Raw genomic sequence first — 22,296 nt, 5'->3', positions numbered from 1 at the left:
ACCGTGAGCAACTGTGAACCTCTTCATGCATTTCTGAAAAGAAAGAAAGAAAAAAAAAAGCCTCTCTGATCAAGGTTATCCATGGATAAAAACATAAATATTTAGGAGACAGCTTGACAACGTGCATCCATTTAGGAAAATGAAAGCAATAGATTCACCCCCTCAGGCCTGTGACCTCCCAAACCGTGGGCCTATGGCCAGGCCCACAGCTCTAGGCATGAGCTCCCTGCTGTAGAGTGGGCCTCAGATACAGTCAGAAAGCAGTTGGCTATCATGACAGTCATGCCACTGTTGCACAAGTATGCACATCTTAGCTGGCAAGTTGGTGTTGCAGCAGGACAAGTTCACACCTGGGGGAGGCTGTTGATGGCTTTTCTCCCCCAGCAGCCTGTGGAGCACATTCCAGCACAGGGAAGGCAGCCCTCGGCAAGTAAGCTTCTACTGCAGTTTCGGCTTCTAACCAAGTTTTGTGGTGTCTTCAGCACTAAGACCTTACCATTAAGTTCTTGTGCTCAACCAACAGCAGTGGAAATAGCCTATATCCTTCTGGGGGCCTTTGGGGGCCTTTCTCACCAACAGGTCATAAAGAAGTATCCCATATTTGGCACTGGGAATTTTGTTTGATAACCCATGGCTTCTGGAATTGGTATTATCCACCCAAGAAGGCGCTCTCCATCAACAACTGTATGGTATCTTCCCAAACTGACACTCTATACTCACTAAACACAAACCCTCCTTTCCTTTTTTTCCCGTGTCCCTGGCAACCACCATTCTGCTGTCTCTCCGAAGCTGCCTACTGGGTGCCTCCTGCTTAGCAAGTGAATCTATCGGGGGGGGGGGGGGGTTAACCAGTATATTTTTTATGACCTCATTGCTAGCATAGGCCTTTCTGTTTTATTCTGTTTTAATGTTGGTCTACTGGTGAACATCTCATTTGTGGTAATACTTTAATGACAGAATATTGCACGACACACCCGTAGAGTAAGAGTCCGTGGCAAGGCTGGTTGGAACAGGGGCAAAATTTCACGCACCAGTATTTTGCAGAAGCTTCTTACGTGATTCTGTGATGTGCAGAGAATACACGACTGGAAGAAGAAATAGCAGCAGTAGCAACAAGGCTGCTTCTGCTTTCAATCCTGGGATTGTTTCCCCCTTCAGTTTTCTTTAGACTCAAAGCTTTCAGAATTCTCCCCCACCCCCTAAGAATTGAATTTAAATTTTATCGGTCAGCTTTCCTGGGAGAAGCATGCCTGCTCTGACTTCTCTGTCATGAATAAATTGACATCTTAATCTTCTATATGTAATTTTATGAAAGGAAGGGTTTTAAATAATTGGAGTCTAGTACCCAAAATTACATCCTCTATAGCTTGTGGTTCAGTGGCTGGGCATGAGTGACAAGAATTTACTGACCACAGGAACACTTTGCCTGTCAATGATGAGTTTGCATCAGAGCAAAGTCTGATTACGAAGAAAAGAGAACTAATTCTACAGTCCAAGCATTTTGCAGATCTGGAAGTAAGCTGAGCAGCAGGGACCACAGCTATATGGCCAGGACTTGAGCCTAGACAAGGTGGCTTAGTAACTAAAGGTGCTTGCCACAAAGTCTGACGACCTGAGTTTAATCTCTAGGAGGCACATGATAGTTGAAAAGAACCAGCTCCCATAAGATGTCCTCTGACCTCCACCTATGTGCACAGAGGCACACGTACTATACCCCCTCCTCCAAAAAGCCTAATAAAAATGTAAATTACTTCTAATCATAGGTTTGTGTATATGTGTATGGATATGTGTCCACAAGTGCAAGTATCTGCTGAGGCCCAGGGATCAGGTGCCCCCTGGAGCCACCTAACCAGGGTGTGGGAATTGAACTTGGGTCCTCTGCAAGAGCAGTGCATGCTTTTAACCTCTGGCCTTCTTTCTAGTGTGGTGAAATTAAAGCAACAAAGCAAAACCCCCTCAATCCTAGAGGCCAAACAAATGGGTCTAGAGGGTAGCCCTTGAACTCACAGTGGATCACATCGAGGCAAGGCATCCCAGAAGTGATACAAACTAGAGTAAACCAGTTTACTAATTTTAATTAAAAACTAATTTTGCATTTTAACATCGGAAAAGGCTGGTCTGGTTGCCCTAGTTCATGGAGCTCTTATAAAGAAGTAATTGCAGAGAGGTTTGCAAATAGAAAATCATTATAATACCATGTTTTACTTGCATTAAAAATAATAATTTCTCAGCAAAACAAAAAAGAAGAAAGAAATGAAGAAAGAAAAGGAGGAAAACAAGGAGGAGGAGGGAGAAAAAGAATTATTTCTGTTGAGGCAGACAGTGAGACACAGTCTGTATCTAGCATGGGACTATATGTGAAGAAATATTAAAAGAAAAGGTTGTAAATTTAGCTTAGTATCACATTGGAGCCATGGAAATAATTATACACAACTGGATTATTAGTAAAGCATTGGAAGTGTAGGTAAATTTCTTTTGTGTTTGGAAGAATGAACAGAAAAAGGGTTAACTTAAAAAACATAGTAAAGAATAGAATGAAGACACAAGCTGCCAAATCAGAGTGCCATTTAAAAGCCCTTTTAAGAGATTTTTTATTTCCAAATGCGTTTCACCCAGTTTATGCTACTCTGTCTGTAATATTCATTTTCCCCCAGAGAGTATGGGTCTCAAGTATGTTCGCCAACATTGAAGCAAGTAACTTCTAAGTCAATTTCAAATTTACTTCATCTGTGGCTATAAGTTAATAGTGTAGACATGTGTGAGAACCATAGATTCTAGTCTGTGTACTCAAGCTATTTGGCCAGTGTCCAGTATATTAGCAAAAATAAGCCCCTGTGGGCTGTAGAGTTATCTAACGGACATTGTGGGAATTAACAGGTGTCATCCCGGCTCCATGTATTTCATGCTATTCCATCTATTTCAACATTCCATTTGACTCTGAAAAAGTTGTGAAAATTCTTTATATTAAGAGCTTCCAGGTGATTTTAGCCATATAGTACAGGATAAGCATATTACAATGCGCAGAACCAAAGAAGATAAGTAATGAGGAGGACCCAAGGGAGGCTGCTGAAATCTCATGCAGAAGGGGAAATAGGATAGACAGGTAATGGCTGAAGAGAGGTGAACAAGGAAGGAGACAGAGCACAGAGAGATATAAGGGTGGAGATTAGGCCTAGGGAAAGCAGGAAGGCAGAAGGCTTGTAGAGAAAAAGAGAAACTTGGGGAAGGGCATCTCTGTGACAAGCTGGAGACCTAAATCTGGATAGACTCCTGGGAGGATATGAGGGGGTCTCTAGCGGAGACTCCTTATAGTAGGGACCATAGAGACTGAAGAGGGCACCCTCTAACTAAACAAGCCTCCTAGTGGAGGGAGGGGAACACCAACCCACCCACAAAAACTTTGACCCAAAATTTACCCTGTCTACAAAACGTGCAGGGATAAAGATAGAACAGATAGAGCAGAGATTGAGGGAATGTCCAACCAATGCCTGCCTCAACCAAAGACCCACCCTATGGGAGAGAGCCAACCCCTGACACTATTAACAATAGTTTGTTATGCTTGCAGATAGGAGGCTAGCAGAGTTGTCCTTCAGACAGGCTCCACCTGTTAGCAGTTCAAAACAGATGCTGAGACTCACAGCCAAAACAATTGGGAGATGTATACGGGGTCTTGTGGATAAGTGGGGTGAAGGAAAGAAAGGAACTCGAGGTGACAGGAGCTCAACAAGAAGACCAACAGAGACAACTGACCAGGGACCAGAAGGGCCTTGCTTAGACTGAAGCACTGACCAAGGACCATGCATGGACTGGACTGAGGCTTCCTACACAGATGTAGCCAATGGGCAGCTCAGGCTTCATGTGGGTCCTCTACTGAGGGAAGCAGGGGCTGTCTCTGGCAAGGACTCTGTTAGCTGCCTTGCCAGTTCACAGGGGGAAGAGGACACACTCAGTCCTGATATGACTTGATGAGCTGGGGTGGATGAGAAGGAAGCCTCCCATTTTCAGAGAAATAGGGGAGCAGGGATGGGGGAGAGGGAGGGAGAGTGGGATTGGGAGGTGAGAAGGGATGGGGCTACGACCAGCATGTAAAATGGAGAGAAAGAGAGAGAATAGATTTTTTAGTCAGGAATTCATATTTGAGGTGGAGCCAGCATCATGCAGGGCTGAACTGGACTTTTCTTGGCGTTGTGTGATGTTCCTGGTGTTTGCTGGAGCTATCCACAAAACACCATGTTCGCGTTACTCCAAATGCTTACATCACTCATGTATATGATACTCCATAGAGTATTATTAAAATAAGCACAGATCCAAGCAGTGATGAAGGGAGGCCTGTTTATTAAAATCCACATTCCATTATACTTTTTCAAAAAAAAATTGAGAATGGCATGCTAGTACAAATCTGTTTGGTCAAAGCATTTCTACTTGCCTCAGTAAATTAGCAGGAATGAAGGGCCCAGACTGTATTCTCTGCCTTGTTTAATCACACAGGAATATCGTGTGGCTCTGGCTTTAGTTTAAGATACATAAAGTGAGACAAATCTTGATGGTTGTTGCATGAACTAAACCCACAGAACACCATGTATAATAATGAAGAATTGGAAATGATTTCGATGATAACACAGTAAGAAAATGATTGAATAAATTACACCATAGCTTGATGAAAATTAGGCAACACATTTCCTAAAAGGAAACCAAGATTCTATTTTGCAAATAAGATAAAACTTATATTATCATTGTGTTGTGATTAAGTAACACACACATTGTAGATTTTATATAATATAACCACATGTAATCAAGAGTCTGTATACAGTTAGATTTCTTATTTACGTGTCATTGCCTTTCTCTAATTGTTTAAAATAATTTCTTTATTTTAAATAAAATGTACATGATAAATACTAAATGATAAAAGAAAAAAATAAATGGACTAAAGAGCTAGCCTGCTGGGAATTGATATCTTTAATATATGAAGAATTTTTAAAAAGCTAAACATCAAAAAATGCCAAATCATTCAATCAATAAAGAGGCAAATTAATTGATCAGACAGCTTTCAAAAGAAGTACAGATAGCAAACAAATACATGCACAAAAGATTACACATTCTTTAGCCAGCAGGAAAATGCAGACCTAAACTACAGTGCTGATATTCCACTCAGTCAGAACAGCTGTTATAAAGTAAGCACAAAACAGTTACTAACCCGTGTAGATGCGGAGGAGAGGAACCTTTGTACATCGCTGGTGGGAAAGTGAGTGGACGCAGTCCCCTGGGAGCGGTTGTGAAGTAGCCTCATCAAACTAAACACAGAGTGTCCAACTCCACCACTGCCGGGCCTATGTCCAAAACAGTCTGAGTGAGCACACCACAGAGGCACCTGCACATCGTGTCTGTTGCAGCACCGTTCAAAAGAGCCAAGTTATAGAATAGCTTATGGGTGGAGAAATGTGGTGTATATAAACAGTGGAATTTTATTCAGCCATAAAGAAGAACAAAATTATGTCATTTTTCAGGAAAATGGATGGGGCTGGAGCTCTTATGACCGCAAAATAACCTAAACTCAAACAGCTATTGTGTGTTTTCTCTCAGATGTAGAATGTAGATTTTTCAAGATATACATATATATGTGTATACTTTATATATATATATGAGAAAAACAAGACAGAGTAATAGAATGAAGGGGGAAATTATATATATAATATACAATTGTATATATAATAACATCGCATATAATATTATATATTATGTATTAGATACAATTACATGTAATAATATATAATTTTCATATACATATGAAAATCCTGCTATGAAACCCATTATTTTGCGTGCTAATGTTTAAAATAATAAAAACATAGATAAGAAGTATTTATTAAACATCTACGGGGCACTGTTTGTAAAGATGACTTCAGTGCTCTACTTTGTCCACATAGTTATTGCATGCGAGTGACTTTCTGGCAGTCCACCTCAGAGTTCGTCAACCTCTTTTTTGGGAGACCAAAATGAAAGCTGCGATTTTAGTCAGTAGATCAGTGGTAAACTTTTGAATTCCCTTTTTAAACTTAGTACCTATGGAAGATGTCAAGCTTTGAAGAAACCCAGTGTATTATATGGACTATCACAGTATACCTAGAATTTAACTACAAGCCAAATTTAAAAGTCGGTAGAGTAAAATATTTTGTACCTATGGTGTAGTGTTATACTAATTTAGACAGGGAACGTGGGACTTCGGTGGGTAAAGGTTCCTGCTGCCAAGCCCAATGGCCTGTGTTTGGCCCAGGGATAGACATGGTGAGGAAGATAACAGACTTCTACAGCTCCCCTGACCTCCACGTGCATGCCACGGCATGAGAGGGCCCTCCCTTCACAAATACATACGTGTAAAAATGCATTAAATCAGTTTAAACATTTCTGCTTCATTTAGCATTTCTTTTTGACAGAAGCTTTCAATACAATTTTATCTAGATTTTGAAATGCACATTGCGTTATTCTTGCCTGCCATCAACCATTGGACTGATTTTAACTTGTTAATGATAATTCTCCCCCATTCCTTCTTTCCCTCTATTTTGCCTTGCCTTTGAGAAGCACTGTTCTACTCCCAACTTCTGTGTGGAAAACTCACCTATGGATGACAGGACACGGTACTTGTTTCTCTGCACTGCCTTAAATTACTAACTTACCATGAGCATCTGCACTTTCATCTCAGATGCTTCAAATGCCAGGATTCCATCCTTTTCATGACTGAATATACTTAATGGGACATGTGTACCACAGTTTCCTCATTCACTAGCTGAGAGACACATGGGTTGCTTCCGTTCCTAGCAATTATGGACGATACCAATGACCACGGGAGTTCAGATGTTTCTCTGACTCATGGATTTCATCTCACTAAAGTGCCTATGGTACACAAAGAGTATGATAGAATATAGACACCTAGATGCTTCTAGACCCGGTGACTGGGTAGTAATACCAGGATGCTGTGTTTCCCTCAGCATTCAGGGTTCTAAAGAGTTTCCCTAGATCCATCTCGTCTTAACATGGGCATCTCCAAAGCGGACAGGAACTAATGTTTTTCCACCTTTGTAGGTGAGGAAAATGGGGTTTAGGGGTGGAAAGGGCCACTCAGACTTTCACACAGTGTCAATGATGTACGAGCTGCCGGATGTTTGTGTCTGAGCTTGGAGCTGAGCAGGATGGGGGCACAGCTGCCCATCTGTGTACTGGTCCTTGCTCTTCTGGACTTTGACAAGACTTCTTCTTCATTTTCAGATTATAGAACAGGCCCGTGTTTCGCTGTGGTCAGCAACCAGATGTGCCAGGGGCAGCTCAGCGGGATTGTCTGCACCAAAACCCTCTGCTGTGCCACGGTGGGCCGAGCCTGGGGCCACCCCTGTGAGATGTGCCCTGCCCAGCCTCACCCTTGCCGAAGAGGCTTCATTCCCAACATCCGCACTGGAGCTTGTCAAGGTAATGCCTGAGAGAATAACAAGGAGGGCGGAAGGCGGTTCTCCAGCTGCCCAGAACCCACCCCCCATCCCCACCCCGCTAAGGGAATAGCTCAGCTGCTGAGAATGTCCTGGGCACCGCCTGGGGGTACAACTGAAGCCTCAGTAGCATGGTTCTTGGAGCCAGGAAGGTTTGCTAAGTCTGTCTTGCCAGCAGCCCCTCTGGCCCAGGAGAGGCTCCATGTGTACCTGGCATAGGAGTAGCGAGTATGTCGGGGCGATGCTGTGTCTGATGGCAGTGCCCTGTAGGAACACAGCGAACAAGGTAGTTGTTGTTGCTTTCTCTTCATCTGAAGCTCCTAGAGTCCTGGGCTCGAGGTTGTACTTAACTGACCTGAAGAAAATTGTTCCTCTGGACATTTGACATGCTACATTATGCTTTAGGAAAAAAAAAAAAAAACAAGTCAGAAATAAATTAGAATTGGTTTCACCATTTTAAATACCCCCAGATGTTGCCTTAGCACTCTTCTGCCCTCCCCTAGAATCCTGGTTTTGGCTTTGCCTCTGTTCCCCCAGCTGTGTAAATTCTTTCATTGTCTGGATGTCTGGCAGGAAAGAGGAGGAAGTGAGCAGAGGCCGCTCCACACTAAACTGATGGGCCTGAAAACTCCCAGGCTATCTCTGCTTCCTTTAGACGTCTGCAGTGCTTTTTTTAGACAGCTGCAGTGTTTTTATACAATCCAGAAAATATGCTTTTCTTAGGCAAGTAGGTAGTAGTTTGGCTCAGTTCCGTGTGTTCTTCCTGAAGGCTAGGATGCGGGAAAACAGGGTTTGAGCTGCTCTCATCTACAGGGTGGGGCTGCACTAAATTCAATCTGCCTGGCTTTCAGGCAACACTCCTCTGCAAGGCCTTGAGCAAGTCCCTCTGAATGTCAGGCGCAGCCAGAAGATGCTGTTTTTAAAATCCTAGAAGTGGAAGGGACTGGTAGGCGCAAGCGTCGTGTCCTTTGATGTCTTCTTTGACGACATTCTTAGAAAGTCTCCTTGAGTTTTGAGGAATTTGTTGCCCATTGTAGTTTGAAGTTGCTAATGCCCATGAACTGTTGTGGTGACTAGAAAGGCAGATCTCTAATTCCTGCTCAGTGAGCTTCCGGTCAGAAGTTTGGATACCAGCGGAAGTAAGAAATAGGAAAAGAGAGGAAAGGGAAGATAGACTCTCCTCAGCTTGCTTTTAGTCTCGTACAGTCTGGGTTTTCCCTAAATTTGCTTCCTGTCCCTTCATGACTGTCAACACCTAGGTGGGGAAGACTAAAAGGTAGCTTGGCAAAAACCCATGAATTCAAAGGAGCAGCTTATATGGTCACTCGCAAAGAGAGTCTCTTCTGCTGGGAGATAGTCTCGAAGTATGTGGCCAGTGTGTCTTCTCGCTGCTGTTTCTAGCCCTTGGGGCAGAAGCAGGATGTGGGCAGGTGTGTTGTTAGAGGTGGCTGTATGGCACAGGCCGGGGCTACGTGGACGGTGGGGAGCCGCCTTCATATATATTTCCTGTTGGCCAAAAATCATGATCAACAAAACTGTCTAGAGCTGTCCATCTGGCTATGAAATTGTGATTTCAAGTAACATTTTAATAAACATCCAGAAAACCCTGATGTAAGACAGAGATGAAGCTGACTGTAGAATATAATCCAACACAGGCATCGTGGATCAGAACATTCCGTTAAAATAATGACACTTTTATACCCAAATAAATATTTCCCCTCTAGTTCCCCTTTAGCTAAGGATGACTTTTCCCAGCAGCGTAGAGTGAGAGCCGGCAAACTGCAGTGACTTTCTTGCTTCTCCCAGCATCAGGACCTAAAGAGGGTACTTCACTCATAGATGTCTACAAGATAGTCCAAAAGGAAGACACTTAAGACACCCATTGGCCTCATTAGCAAATCGGGATTTTCCGTGTTCTGAACGAAGAACTGGAGAGAATACACTTGTATACATTTTTTCCCCCACAATGGAATCCAGGAAGCCAGCTCCATGCATAAGGAGGTCTCTGTTGGGGAAGTGAATTTTGGACTATATAGAACCAGAAGCTAGTCCCTAGGTTTTTTGGATAGGGGCATTGAGCAAGGTGAACCGAGTCTCTGCTGCTGGGAAGCCTATGTTGTTGAGGAACAAAACAGATTCATCGTTAGGCAGGTTGGTAGTGAGAACCCGGGGCTAGATGGTGCTGTCACACGAGCCGGAGCCAAGTGGCACTGGAGCAGAGACTAAAAGATGAGTCAGAACGAGCCATGTGGCTCCAATGGGGAAAATATTCCAGAAATAGGGGCACGAGTACAAAAACTCCAAGGCAAGCATGTCTGTGGTGTATCTGAGCAAATCTGGGAAGAAAGGGGAGAAGTAGGTGAGGGAGATTAGGGCAGACAGTGGAAGGTCATGGACTTTCTCTCACTTAGCAGTGATGCGGAGGGACAGGACCTGAGCTCCGAACGGTTATTGTTTAACGTAATGTATCACGACAGTTGCTACCATCATTTTCTAAAAGCTGTGATGGATGCCTTGATATAAAGATGGTAATATGTTTGTGGATGAACTCTCTATCATGTTTTCTTCTGCAATGAATCTCTCTCTCTTCCCAAATGTGACAGACGTGGATGAATGCCAGGCTATCCCTGGGCTGTGTCAAGGAGGAAACTGCATTAATACTGTTGGGTCTTTTGAGTGCAAATGCCCTGCTGGACACAAATTTAATGAAGTGTCGCAAAAATGTGAAGGTAAGTAACCTCGTGCTTCAAAGCTAAGGGAAACGTGGGGGAGAGCAAACAAGATGGCATCGGCTAAGCTTGTTTGCGGATTACATCCAAGATCTTCTGTCTGTGTTAGCCCTATGAGAGTATAAATATGACAGTCTGACAGAAATCATATGTCTATGGCCCACGGAACTAGAAAAGCCCTTACAGCTTGTTCTACTTTTATACACACAAAATAAAGAGGCCCATCTGAGTCAAATTAAATATTAAAACATGAAATATTTTTGGCTGATATTTGGTTTAAAATATTCAAGATGCATGTTTTGTATAATTCTAGAGGCATGGATTTAAATTTGATCATTAGATACCATTCAAAATTATATACCACTGCTATTTTCTAGTTAGAATGTAGAATTTTGAGTGTATGACATATTAACATAAACATCCATGCTCCTACTTAGAGCTTAGGAATTTCTTTTCTGGGCCACAACACATGACTATTGAATGAAAAGCGTTCTGGTGTCTGTCAAGCAAAAACAAAAAGTAACCTGATATATGCTTTTCTTTGTTTAGTTTGTAGAGTAGGCTTCTAAGATGTATACGCAGGGGACATGTTTGCATCTAACGCTACTGTTACATGCAGAAGCAGGCTGCCTTCTGGTGTGGTAGCTTCGTTTTGAGATGCAGACATTCAGGAACTACGTAGACAGCTCTCGGTCTCGTCGATGAGTCCATGGAGCTCATGGAGTATATATATTCTGACAGCCTCACGGCACCACCCGAAGATCCATCTCGTATCAAGCTCAGAGAAAGCCAGTCCTTTGCTGTCATCTCATTTCACCAGCTGTGGCCCGAGGTTTCAAATGAGAAGTCTGTGACATTGCTGAGCACAGCCTTTTGCTTGATTAGAATCGCTAGCGACCTCAGGAACAGCCGTGGCTGTGCATCACGCAGAAGATGCAGACATAATGGTCACACTGAAAAAGAAAACTCCAGAGAACTCGAATTTTTTTAAATTAATGCTAAGAAGCCTACTTTGTGATGTGTCTAACAAATTAAAATTCAACCAGCGAATTATTAATATTTTTTTGACAACAAAACCAAATTCTCAACTCACCAGAGGACAGAACCCTTTGGCAAGGGTTCATGTTTCCTCTGCCATCACAGTTATATTAAATTTAGGTGGTGGTTTTTCCCGTCTCTATTTTTCTATGCAAATTGACACCAGATATGATATTTTCTTGTCAGTGCTATATGTGCTCTGGCCTGGGACAATTTGAAATATTGTTGACCTGTCTTGCCCTGGTAGAAGAAACACCATCAGAAAAGTCTTCCCAGAACCCTCTGCAAGCTAGGTTCTCTTCATCAGTTCCCTTACTATATTCCAAGTAAGGCAGCACACTAGGGGAGTGGCACTATTTGGGCACAGGATGTCCTTTGTGGTCAAGGAAGGGAGCCTCGAAGATCTAGCACACAACCACAAAGAGAACAAAAAAATCCTATAAATGGCTGGGAAAGAGGGCCTGGCATAATAGTGCCCTCATTCTGAGCCCACGTGGGAGAGTCAGGTTTTTATTACTATGACAAAATACATGAAAGAATGAACTTTAAAAAAGGAAAGGTTTATGTGTATGTATGTGTCCTGCACCCAGGGCGCACGTGTGGAGGTCTGAGGGCAGCTTGGAGGAGGAGATTCTTTCCTTCCATTGTGTGGGTTCTGGGGGTTCAATCTCAGGTTGTCAGGCCTAGCAGCAAGTGCCCTTACTTGCTGAGCCATGTCACTGGCACTATAGCTGGCTTTTTAAGTGTGTTTTCCCTTGACTCAGAAAGGAAGAAATTGTATAGTCCCTATATTACCTTAAAAGTTAAAAAGCCACTTCAATCTAGTGGGTCTTACCAAATTCCTAAGATAGCAGCCACCACTCCCCCCCCGCCCGATGGCTGTATTCAAGTGCTTTTCATGAGAGCTTCCTCTTCAGAACTCTCCCTTTTTCATATCTTCCTTTTCCTAAAACCCCAATAAAATCCTATAGATGAAGGCTTAATAGGTACATAAAATTTAGAGCAGTTAAAATGTAAATTAATAAGTGATTCAATATCAGATTTTAAACATTTTAAAAGGCAAATATGGAGATTTAGTTTTATTTTTTAGATTTTTCCTCCTTCCTTCCTTCCTTTCTTCCCTTCTTTCCTACATTGATGTTTTGCCTGGATGTCTGTCTGTCTGAGGGTGTCAGATCCCAGAGTTACAGACAGTTGCGAGCTGCCATGTGGGTACTGGGAATTGAACCCATGACTCCTGGAAGAGCAGCCAGTGCTCCTAACCACTGAGCCATCTCTTCAGCCCAAAGGTGGAGATTTATAGCTGGGATCTGAGAAGGGGACCAGAGCTCACGGACACATCTTTGCTGTGTTTTGTTTTGTTTTGTTTTGTTTTGTTTTCTGGTGGCTGTGAAGCCTGTGTGCCAGAAGAGCACAGGTGACTTCCCCTTCGGGAAATGAAGCCCATTTTTGCATAGGTTACTGTGGCTGGAAATTAAGAAATAAGAAACTGTAGTTAAGGGATTACGTTTTTTTCCCCTGGAAGAAGTCCCTTTAATTAATAATTAACCTTTAATGTTTGGGGATTTGCATTGTCGTTAGCCCAGCCTCCAACAATCCTGAGAGCATGGCATGATTCGAAGGAATTTTTACCACGTGGCTCTTACATCCACGAGCTCCCTAATGCATGAGTTGGAGTGCTTGGGGTTTCTCTTTACCACGGCAATCTCATATTTACCTAGGAGCTACCTGCTTTAGGGGCTCTTGTCATCTTGGGTACCAGTGAGCATCCCTGGGGCTGTTTGAGCCATCACCACAGGTGAGACTCCCGGACATAGTACTCACCTCTCTGCTCAGCATAGCTAGCTCCTTGCACAGTTAATGGAGTAGTGCTACAGCCTGAAAGGCCCGCTGAGTAAGGTGGGCCCAGCCCCAGCCCTGGTAAAGTCCCCAGTTCACTATGTGGTCTCAGTTTACATCGGGTGCCAACTCTGCGCACGCGATGACACAGAGAGGCCCTTCAACGTCCTGTACTCCGGAACTCTTCACCTCTCCACTTACTCCTTCGCAGTTGTGATCTGTGACTGATGGGTACCAGTGTGTGACTAAAACAGCACTGGCTGTCTGCCTGTCTGCTGCATGTATCTTAAAAGGCAGCATTTGCGCAATGAAACAAAGTTAAGCGCACAGGTGCATAATCTGCCTGATTTCTTTTAAAGAGCTGCTGCCAAGTTTTTGGTCTGCCTCTCACCACTTGAGCGGTAACAACAACATTCAGGGTCAGGTAGTTGGGTCCCTTGTCAAGTCACTATTGTGGACAACTGAGTGTCCAGGAAGATTGTCGCTAGTGCCGAGACCAGGCTCCATTAAGTTTCTTCATCCCTAGCAGTTCCCGGGGGTGGGAGGTGGGTGGGGGTGGAGATCGAGAGAGAGAGAGAGAGAGAGAGAGAGAGAGAGAGAGAGAGAGAGAGAGAGAGAAAGCAGGCCTAGAAATGGTGTGGGCCTTTAAAACGTCAATAAGGCCGCACCTCCTAATCCTTCCCAAACAGTTCCACCAGCTGGGGCCCAAGAATTCAAAGGCATGAGCCCGTTGGGGCCATTCTTAGTCATATCACCACAAAAGCCTTGCCTTGCGGTTATGTCTTCCTCTGTCCTCAAATTAGGTTTTGAGTTTTGCAGGCTTACTGATACATTGATTTGTGTGTGTGTGTGTGTGTGTGTGTGTGTATGTGTGTGTGTGTGTGTGTGTGTGTTCAGAATAAGAGGGCAATCGAAAGACAGAAGGATACCAAAGGCAAAGATGTTGTAAGGAGAGTCTTGGGGTGTGGTGCTGGGTCTAGAAAAGCCTACACTGTGTGTGCTGCTTCTCCCCTGAATGGCGTCACCTTTACCTTTACAGTGACAGTGCTGTGCACTGTAGCTTTGACTCTGTGCTCAGTGACACCTTCCTTCAGCCTCCAGACTGGCATAGAAAAATGGTTTCTTTTGCTTTCCGAGAGGCTAAACATCATGGCGATGGTGTCGTTGATGATTTTGTGACTCTACAGGTCAACTTGAATGAGGATATCCTTGCATGTAAGAGAATTTGCATGAGTGGGGTCCGCTTGGAACCTTGTTTTGGTTTTTAAATGAAGAGGAGCACACGGATGTGAGAGGAAGTGTTCTCATTCAGTGGTGCTAAGCCTTCCTGACTGTCAGCAATACCAGCTGGCTGCACTGGTTCCTCCAAGAGGCGCAGTTAGGCCACCCCTCTTGCTTGTCCTAGATGGTGCAGTACACTCCATTTCGTCTCCTCCCTTCTCTTGCCACTACTGATACTTGTGAGTGAGAGGTTTGGGCTTTTTGGAAAAGTCCTTATGAGGAAATGGTTAGATTTGTCTCAAAGGGATATTTATTGTTTCCTTGGAGGAGACCAGTGGCCTCAGGCCCTAATGACTGATCCTCTCTGGCGTCTGTAGCATTCAAGATTTTTGTTAAAGCATTTCCTTAGGAGCAGTGTGTGGGAAAGAGAGGGAAAGTGGCTGGAATGTGAAGACAGATTGGGTGAGCTGTGGTACATCCCAGAGACAGTATCAACTGGCCACAGAGGACAGTGTGACATCAAGTGACCTGAGTGGTGTGGAGTCAAGTAGACTTTGCAGATGCCCCTCACTTGGTTGAGATGACCAGACTTTTGCCCATCCTCCATGATTTCCTATTAGATGTGGGGTATCTAGGCAGGCTACCTCAGGCAAGGCAGCTCAATGACCCCTGCTAGGACCAAAAGGCAAAGGCAGTCTGTTGACTGCACCTCCAACAGTGGGAGCACTCAGGGGTAGCACTCAGTCCTTCCCCGAAGAGAGAGCTGACCAGAGCACCAAATGTCTCCTGGAGTTCACTTACCAAATCACATCCTTACAACACAGGGCCCCCATCACAATCATTTGGATGTGCTACTGGGAAACCAAGCTGGTATTTCTGGTCACCACAGGTCTGATCAATGTCCAGGCCATGGGGTCTTCTCTGAAGGATTTCAATGTCTGTCTTGTGGGGAATTTGATTGAAAACAAATACAGAAGACAAGAATATAGAATAATTAGAAGAGGAGTTTAATACAGTACAAAATATGCAGAGAGAGAGAGAGAGAGCATGTTTTAAAAACAAATGTATTTGGAAAAGCAGCATGCTGGGAGCCTGTTACCTTAGGTTCTAAAGAGGATGAATTTATTTTGCTCCATCTCTTGAATTTGGTAAATCCCTAGGGAACATCTGTCTGAAAAAGCTCTTCTCTGCGCAGTCCTTTTTCAGTGCACACAGCTGCTTCTGGGGGCTTGAGTTTCCAAGTGCTTTGTTTGCATCTTTGTAGCCATGAACTTTCACATTGCACCCTCCAGCTAACAGGAACTCCTCCTTATATTGCAGATATCGATGAATGCAGCACCCATTCCGGGAGTCTGTGATGGCGGCGAGTGTACAAACACAGTCAGCAGTTACTTCTGCAAATGTCCCCCTGGTTTTTACACCTCTCCTGATGGCACCAGGTGCATAGGTGAGTTTAATGACAGATGGCAGGCATGGCTGTTATACATCGTCCGTCATCAACATGTCTCTGAGTAAGTTTGGTAACGGACCAGTTGAGGGGAAGACGAGCATTTGTGGAAATGCGTTCAACAGTGGAGGGGCCTGTTAGCCAGTGGAGGCATTGTATGTCCTCGTTTATGGAGTTGTAGACATCCTCAGTGTGTGAGTTAAGGTGCAGTCTCCCCATGACCACTTTTAGTCATTTTCCAGAATCTATGTTAATCAAGATCTGATATTTTGCAGTAATCTTTAACTGGTCTAGGTTCTATACAATCTTCTTTGTCAAACTTAACTTCCTAAAATAGTCATTTGATCAAATAACATTCTTGCTTAAACATCTCGGGTACTTTCCATCAGGACATGGAAACTAGTGATTTTCAGTGTCCAGTGGTTTCACATAAACTACAAGCATGATAATGCCTACATATGTACACATTCCGGGTAAGGTGATATAACACACCTGTGCGCGCGCGCGCGCACACACACACACACACACACACACACACACACACACACACACACACACTGTCTCTGTCTCTGTCTCTCTCTCTCTCTCTCTCCCTCCCCACCCCTCTCTGCAGGCAATGGCAGTTCTGCTCTAAACTATTGTGGTGTCTGTTTGCATGAAGACAGAAATTGAATGAAGGTTTAGTTTGTTCTTTTTAAAATTTATTTTTAATTTTTTTTGGGTGTGTGTGTGTGTGCACAACTTTGTACACTTGTGGGCACAGGTGCCTGTGGAGGCAAAGAGGATGTTGGATTCCCTGGAGTTAGCAGAAGTTGTGAGCCTCCTAATACAGGTGCTGGGACCCAAACACAAGTGTCCTGCATATCTTATGTTAAGTGAGAAGCATACTTCAGATATTGTTTACTTTTCACAACTTGATTGTATATAAGACTCCACAGCAATCTATTTTCCTTGGCGAGCCTACACCCTTGAGTGTAGATAAAGATAGGTGCTTGCCCTTTGCTCTGGCCTCTTCTCTTCAGAGGAACATCCCAGGGGCTTCTCCTGTGCTGTGAGCTCTTTTTGGTAGCTGAGTGCTGTACCACAGTGTGTCAGCTGTTGTCATGACAGTCAGACATGATGTAATCCAATAAAAGTGATCTATAGGACTGGGCCTCACCATGCTGCTTTGAGGAGATACTTTTCTGCCAAAAACAAAAGAAGTCATCTAGAACTGTTGGGTCCCTATAGGGCTAAGAATCCTTTGAAAAAATTACTCAGAGCCTCAGGACAAATGGGAACCCTGATTAATAAGCTTAGATCTGGCTGAAAATGGATTCATCCCTTTGAAACACAGCCTCACAAGTCTGAGGCACAGTTTCAGACTGAAAATGAACGCCCATGCCACAGATGAAATGTTGTTTTTTAATGAGTCTATATAAATGTTTGCCTAAAGTGGCTCGAATTAAGTAATTTAAACTAAAGACAGCCGAGGTTGTCTTTAATATAGAGACACGTCTTTATGACTAACTGGCTGTTACTACTAATGATTTTCTTAGTCTTTTTGTCCCTGTGGCACATTGATTTAAATCATTTCTTCTCTCCTTGGGTGGAATTTTGGCCAAGTGCCCCAGAGTGCAGGGCAAGGTGGGAGACAGGGCATTCCTGATTGCATAGAGGGCCAGAAAGCGTGAAGCTATCTTTCCAGAACATACTCTTGGTCAGTCTGTCAATCTTCTCAGGATGAGGTATGGTGGTGGTAAGGCACAGGATTGTTGTCCCACACTGGAACTAAAACACTTTGTGTGCTTTTTTTTTTTTTTTTTTTTTTTTTTCTTGTTCTCTCAGATGTTCGCCCTGGTTACTGCTACACAGCTCTGACAAACGGGCGCTGCTCTAACCAGCTGCCACAGTCCATAACCAAAATGCAGTGCTGTTGTGATCTTGGCCGATGCTGGTCTCCAGGGGTTACTGTCGCTCCCGAGATGTGTCCCATCAGATCCACTGGTAAGAGCCCATCTGTAACATCTGCAACATATCCCACGCAACCCTCCCAAGCCCATGGCACTGTGTGCAGTGCGGGTCCAGATGAAACCCAGGTAAATAAATAAGATTCCAGACATTCAAAGTGTCGCCATGGAGGAATTCTCCAGACGGTACACAGGTAAAGTCTGTTTCTAGATCTGCTGGTGACTTAGTTCTCTCACTGCCATGGAGCAAAAGCCGCCTCAGGAAATCTTTGTTCTTTCATGGTCTCAGTGAGGGATGTGGTTGCTCTCCTGTGCCTCTTCTCAGCTCAGCAGGACAAAGCCCCACCCCCCTACCATGCACATCTCCTCTTTCCCTAGCATTCATCACTTTTCTCTTCCTGTTGTTTTGTTTGTTTGGTTGGTTGTTTTTTTTTATTTTTTTTTTCCCGAGACATGGTTTCTCTGTGTAGCCTTGGCTGACCTGGACTCACTTTGTAGACGAGGCTGGCCTCGAACTCACGGCCTGTCTCCCAGAGTGCTGGGATTAAAGGCATGTGCCACCATGCCTGGCTAGTCCTGTTGTTTTTTAATCCTTCATATGTTCGCATTTGTCTGTCATATTCGCTTCATTTGCACTAAAAGCTTATTGTTCTGCGATCCAAATGTTTGTGCTAGCCTCCCAAGTGTCCAGTGGGAGATCCTGCCATAGACCTCTCCCAAAATGTAGCTCACCTGACAGTTGCTTTAAAATTTCTCTTTGCAGAAGGTACAGAAAGAAAGATGTCTGGGACATTTTCATTAGTATGACAGTTGGCATTATTTGGTGGTCCAAATGACACCAAAAAATATTTAAGATTTGGATTAGCATCTGGAGTCCCACAATCTGAACCCAGTTCTTCTTTTAGTTGTTAATGTTTTCAACAGCTTATTTTCTAATTAAATTATATGGTTATGTTTCCCTTGAATAGTCTCAGCATTTCTAGAAAAAAAAATGGATTTTTTTTTTCCTAAAATATCTGCACCATTCATGCCTTAACCCCTCCTCCCTTTTCCCACAACCCTTGTTGTTTAACATACTTTCTGGAGAAGTAATTCTCAACCTGTAGGTCACTACCCCTGTGGGGGGGGGGCAGGTGTCTCACAACCCTTTCACCTGAGACCATCGGAAAGCACAGACGTTTACATTCCAGTTCATAACAGTAGTAAAATTACAGCTAGAAAGCAGCAACAAAAATGATTTTATGGTTGGGGGTCACCATGACACGAGGAGCTGCATGAAAGGGTCACAGCGTTGGGAAGGCTGAGAACCACTGCTCTAGAGGGTTACGGATCTGGGCAAACAGCCTGAGGCATGAACATGCCAAGATAGCCACAGCTGAGAGAGTGGCCTCACCCTCATGGCCCTATGGCTCTGGTTTGTACTTGCCGCTGTGCTCAAGGTCGCACTGTTCTGCCTTGTGCTCACTTGTGCCCATGTACTGCTCTGTCGCTAGTTATGAATCTCATGGAGAGGTCTTAGTCATCATTGTAATCTTGTATTTCTCATGCTTTCCATAGTAGTTAGCATAAGCTTGCTCAGAAGAGACATTCAGGCAGAACGCACAGCTCATTAAATATGATTCCCTCCACAAATCCCAATGAAAGGCTGCCCTTTAGCCCTGTTTAATCTGACTCTTGAATGGCATGGTCAAATCGGAGAGTTGAGGGGAGGCAGTGAAACCAAGGGTAGAGGAACGAGGAGCTGACATAATGGCTTTGAGTGTGCTGCGTATAGGATGTGCAGGTCTCATCACAGGTTATAGAGCCATTCATGGGTGTCAGTGTAAGATGCTGTTCACCACTGAGAAGTGTACGTGTGAGTGAGAGAAGTAATACAGTCTTTCTGTGTCTCTATACGTACGTACATACATACATACATACATACATACATACATACATACATACATACATACGATTCAACAGGCCATACATTCGGCCACTGGCTGTTTACACCCTAAGAAGTAAACCCCCCTCCTAATTTGCTGCAGAGCTATTCAGTGGATCAAGTTTAGAAGCACGTGACTTCCCACCAAGATGCATAACTTGGGTACCAGAAGAATTGCTTCTTAAGCACACACATCAATTTGGGAATCAGTAACATTGATTTGATTCCTTGTGTTGAGACCTTGAGTAGAGATGGGAAGACTGTGGATGAAGGACCCAGCAGTAAGATCTCGGGCAGGGAGATACGAGCTCTTGTGTGTGACTTTGCAGGGAGCTGAAAGACATGAGACCGACACAGGCATAGAGCAAAAGAGACTGTGCAAGCTCATTTTCAGGCAGGCTTTGTTTGTTCAGATCTTTCAGGACAGTGCTACTGAGCTCTGGGCCTGCAAAGTGGTGATGTAAGAGGGACTCCGCCTTTTTTCTATTTCTTTTTCTTTTAAGGACAAAAGCAAGCAAGCAAACAAAAGCTATGTTTCTTCTCTGAGTTGAATGGAGGCAGAAAAAATAAAGACCATTGAGAAAAAGTATCCCTGGCTGCTGATCGTTAATATAAAGTGTCTCACAAATAAAACCATCTCTCTGAGGAAAGAAGGAGTTTAGGGTCCAGTTAGATACATGTGCTACAGGCCTAAGGTGACTCTGGTGATGTCCTTGAGGTAATAATACTCACCTAATTAGCAGAAACACTTATAAGCCAACCAACTTTTTTTCCCCCCCACAAATCCTAAAAGAATTTTAAAACGAGGTTGACCCGGTGCTTACAAGCACTTGAAAACAAAGTGTTTCCTTTAATATACTCAGGATTCAATTAAATCTAACATGTACTGAAATCCTCTTAGGTGTAATTCACAGGACTAGGTTGAGAGTGAGACTTAGTTATGGCTTATATATGATCCAGATTTAAAGTGCTGCATAGAAATGCGGTGAAAACATCCTCAGGGAACAATTAATGTGGTGTGTCTAAGTGATAATTCTGTAGGAAGAGTCACTGTAATTTAGTGAACAGAACTCCTGAGTCAGGAAAACACAGACAAGGAAAAATCCCTTCCAAATACAGTCAGATGCCAAGAATTTGTGGGTCAAAATTCCATATAAACAATAGAGCCTAGTAATGGAATTCTCTGGAAGCTTGAACTTGGTCTGAGTTATAGGTGTGAAGTAAAGCTGAAGAATATTCAGAAACGGATGACTTAGAAACAGCAGAGCATGTGGAGTCTGGTATGGTTAGTCAGGTGTCAATTCGCAGGACGTCCCATGAGGCTGAGTTAGGAAAGCACCCCAGTAGTCACAGGTAAAGAAAACATTAGCCTACTTTATGATAATGGTTAGCACGATGTTGAAAACAGCTGAATAAGAATCACTCTGTGGACAAGGTAATAAAATTAGCGGCATTCTAGCCAAAAGCAAAGATGAAGAATGCTGCAGTCGGCCTGCAGAAGGCGATGGTCATCATCTGTGCCTGTGGAGGAAAGCGGCAGATGAGTACCACGAACGTACCCTGAAGCTAGATGCTGTCTTAAATACCGTTGTTCTAGAAACTCAGAGAAAAGATGTCGAGAACCTAGCAAAGACTTATTTTCATAGAGACCTGATATTGTTTTTTTTTTTTAAAAAGTATTCAACTCTAAAATGTGAAAACATGGGGAAATACTTGACAAGCCAGGGCGCCCAGGTCACAGAATCATTGTAAGGCACTCACAAGCCCCACTGCAGAGACCTGCCTTCTCCATCTGTCTAGTTGTGTTTGACAGACAAACCTCAGGGCTCTCTGCTCTGGACTTCCTGCCTTCCACATGTCTTAGGACAACTCTTCCATCCCGTGGCTTCAAATGTTACCTCTCTTCTGATAACTGAAAAAGTTAACCTCTTCTCTGGACTCCAAACTGTCTTCAACAATTGTTACGTGATATCTCCGTTTGGCTGTCTGATACCTCCTAACTCAAAGTAAGGTCTGACTTCTGCCCATCACACCAGCCCCCATCTCCTGACAGCTTTCCTCCCACAGTAAAGGGAAAGAGCGCGTATCTATCTGAATGACCAAAGCACTAGTAGTTATTCTTGAGTTCTTATTCCTGCGGCTCCGACATTTTGTCCATCACCAAGCACTACTATTTACTTATAAACTATCATGGACCATTTGTTCACGCTGTCAGTCTCATCATTATTTCCCTGGTGCATCCATCATCATCTTGTCCTTGGTTTCTCCCCTCTAGTCCTTTATGCATCAGCAAGAGTGAGCTGAAAAGATTCGTGTGATCACATCCTGCCAGAGAGTGCGGTGGCTTCCCTTTACACAATAAAATAAAAGCCAAAGCCTTACAAAACAACAACCACAACAAACAAACAAACAACAATAGCGCCTCCTGTAGCCTCGGTTGGCCTTATACTCACTATGTAGCCAAAGGTGACTTTGAATTTCAACTCCTGCTTTGCCCATTGTGTCATCTTATTATTATTATTATTATTATTTATTAATTCATTCATATTACATCTCAATTGTTATCCCATCCCTTGTATCCTCCCATTCCTCCCTCCCTCCTGCTTTCACCCTATTCCTCTTCCCTATGACTGTGACTGAGGGGGACCTCCTCCCCCTGTATATGCTCATAGGATAT

At 43.6% G+C, this 22,296-nt stretch overlaps 1 protein-coding gene across 1 annotated transcript in view; it reads left to right on the top strand.

The window, feature by feature from the left end:
* Fbn1 (fibrillin 1) overlaps positions 1-22,296 on the top strand; it is a 207,471-nt gene that overhangs the window by 93,150 nt on the left and 92,025 nt on the right. The window contains 5 exon segments of the mRNA XM_051144536.1: positions 7,258-7,455; positions 10,076-10,201; positions 15,620-15,639; positions 15,641-15,746; positions 17,574-17,732. Coding sequence (XP_051000493.1) covers positions 7,258-7,455; positions 10,076-10,201; positions 15,620-15,639; positions 15,641-15,746; positions 17,574-17,732 — 609 coding nt within the window.

This window comes from Acomys russatus, chromosome 4 (genome assembly GCF_903995435.1).
Source record: "Acomys russatus chromosome 4, mAcoRus1.1, whole genome shotgun sequence".
NCBI lineage: Eukaryota > Metazoa > Chordata > Mammalia > Rodentia > Muridae > Acomys > Acomys russatus.
This window is presented reverse-complemented; position numbering and strand designations above follow the sequence as displayed.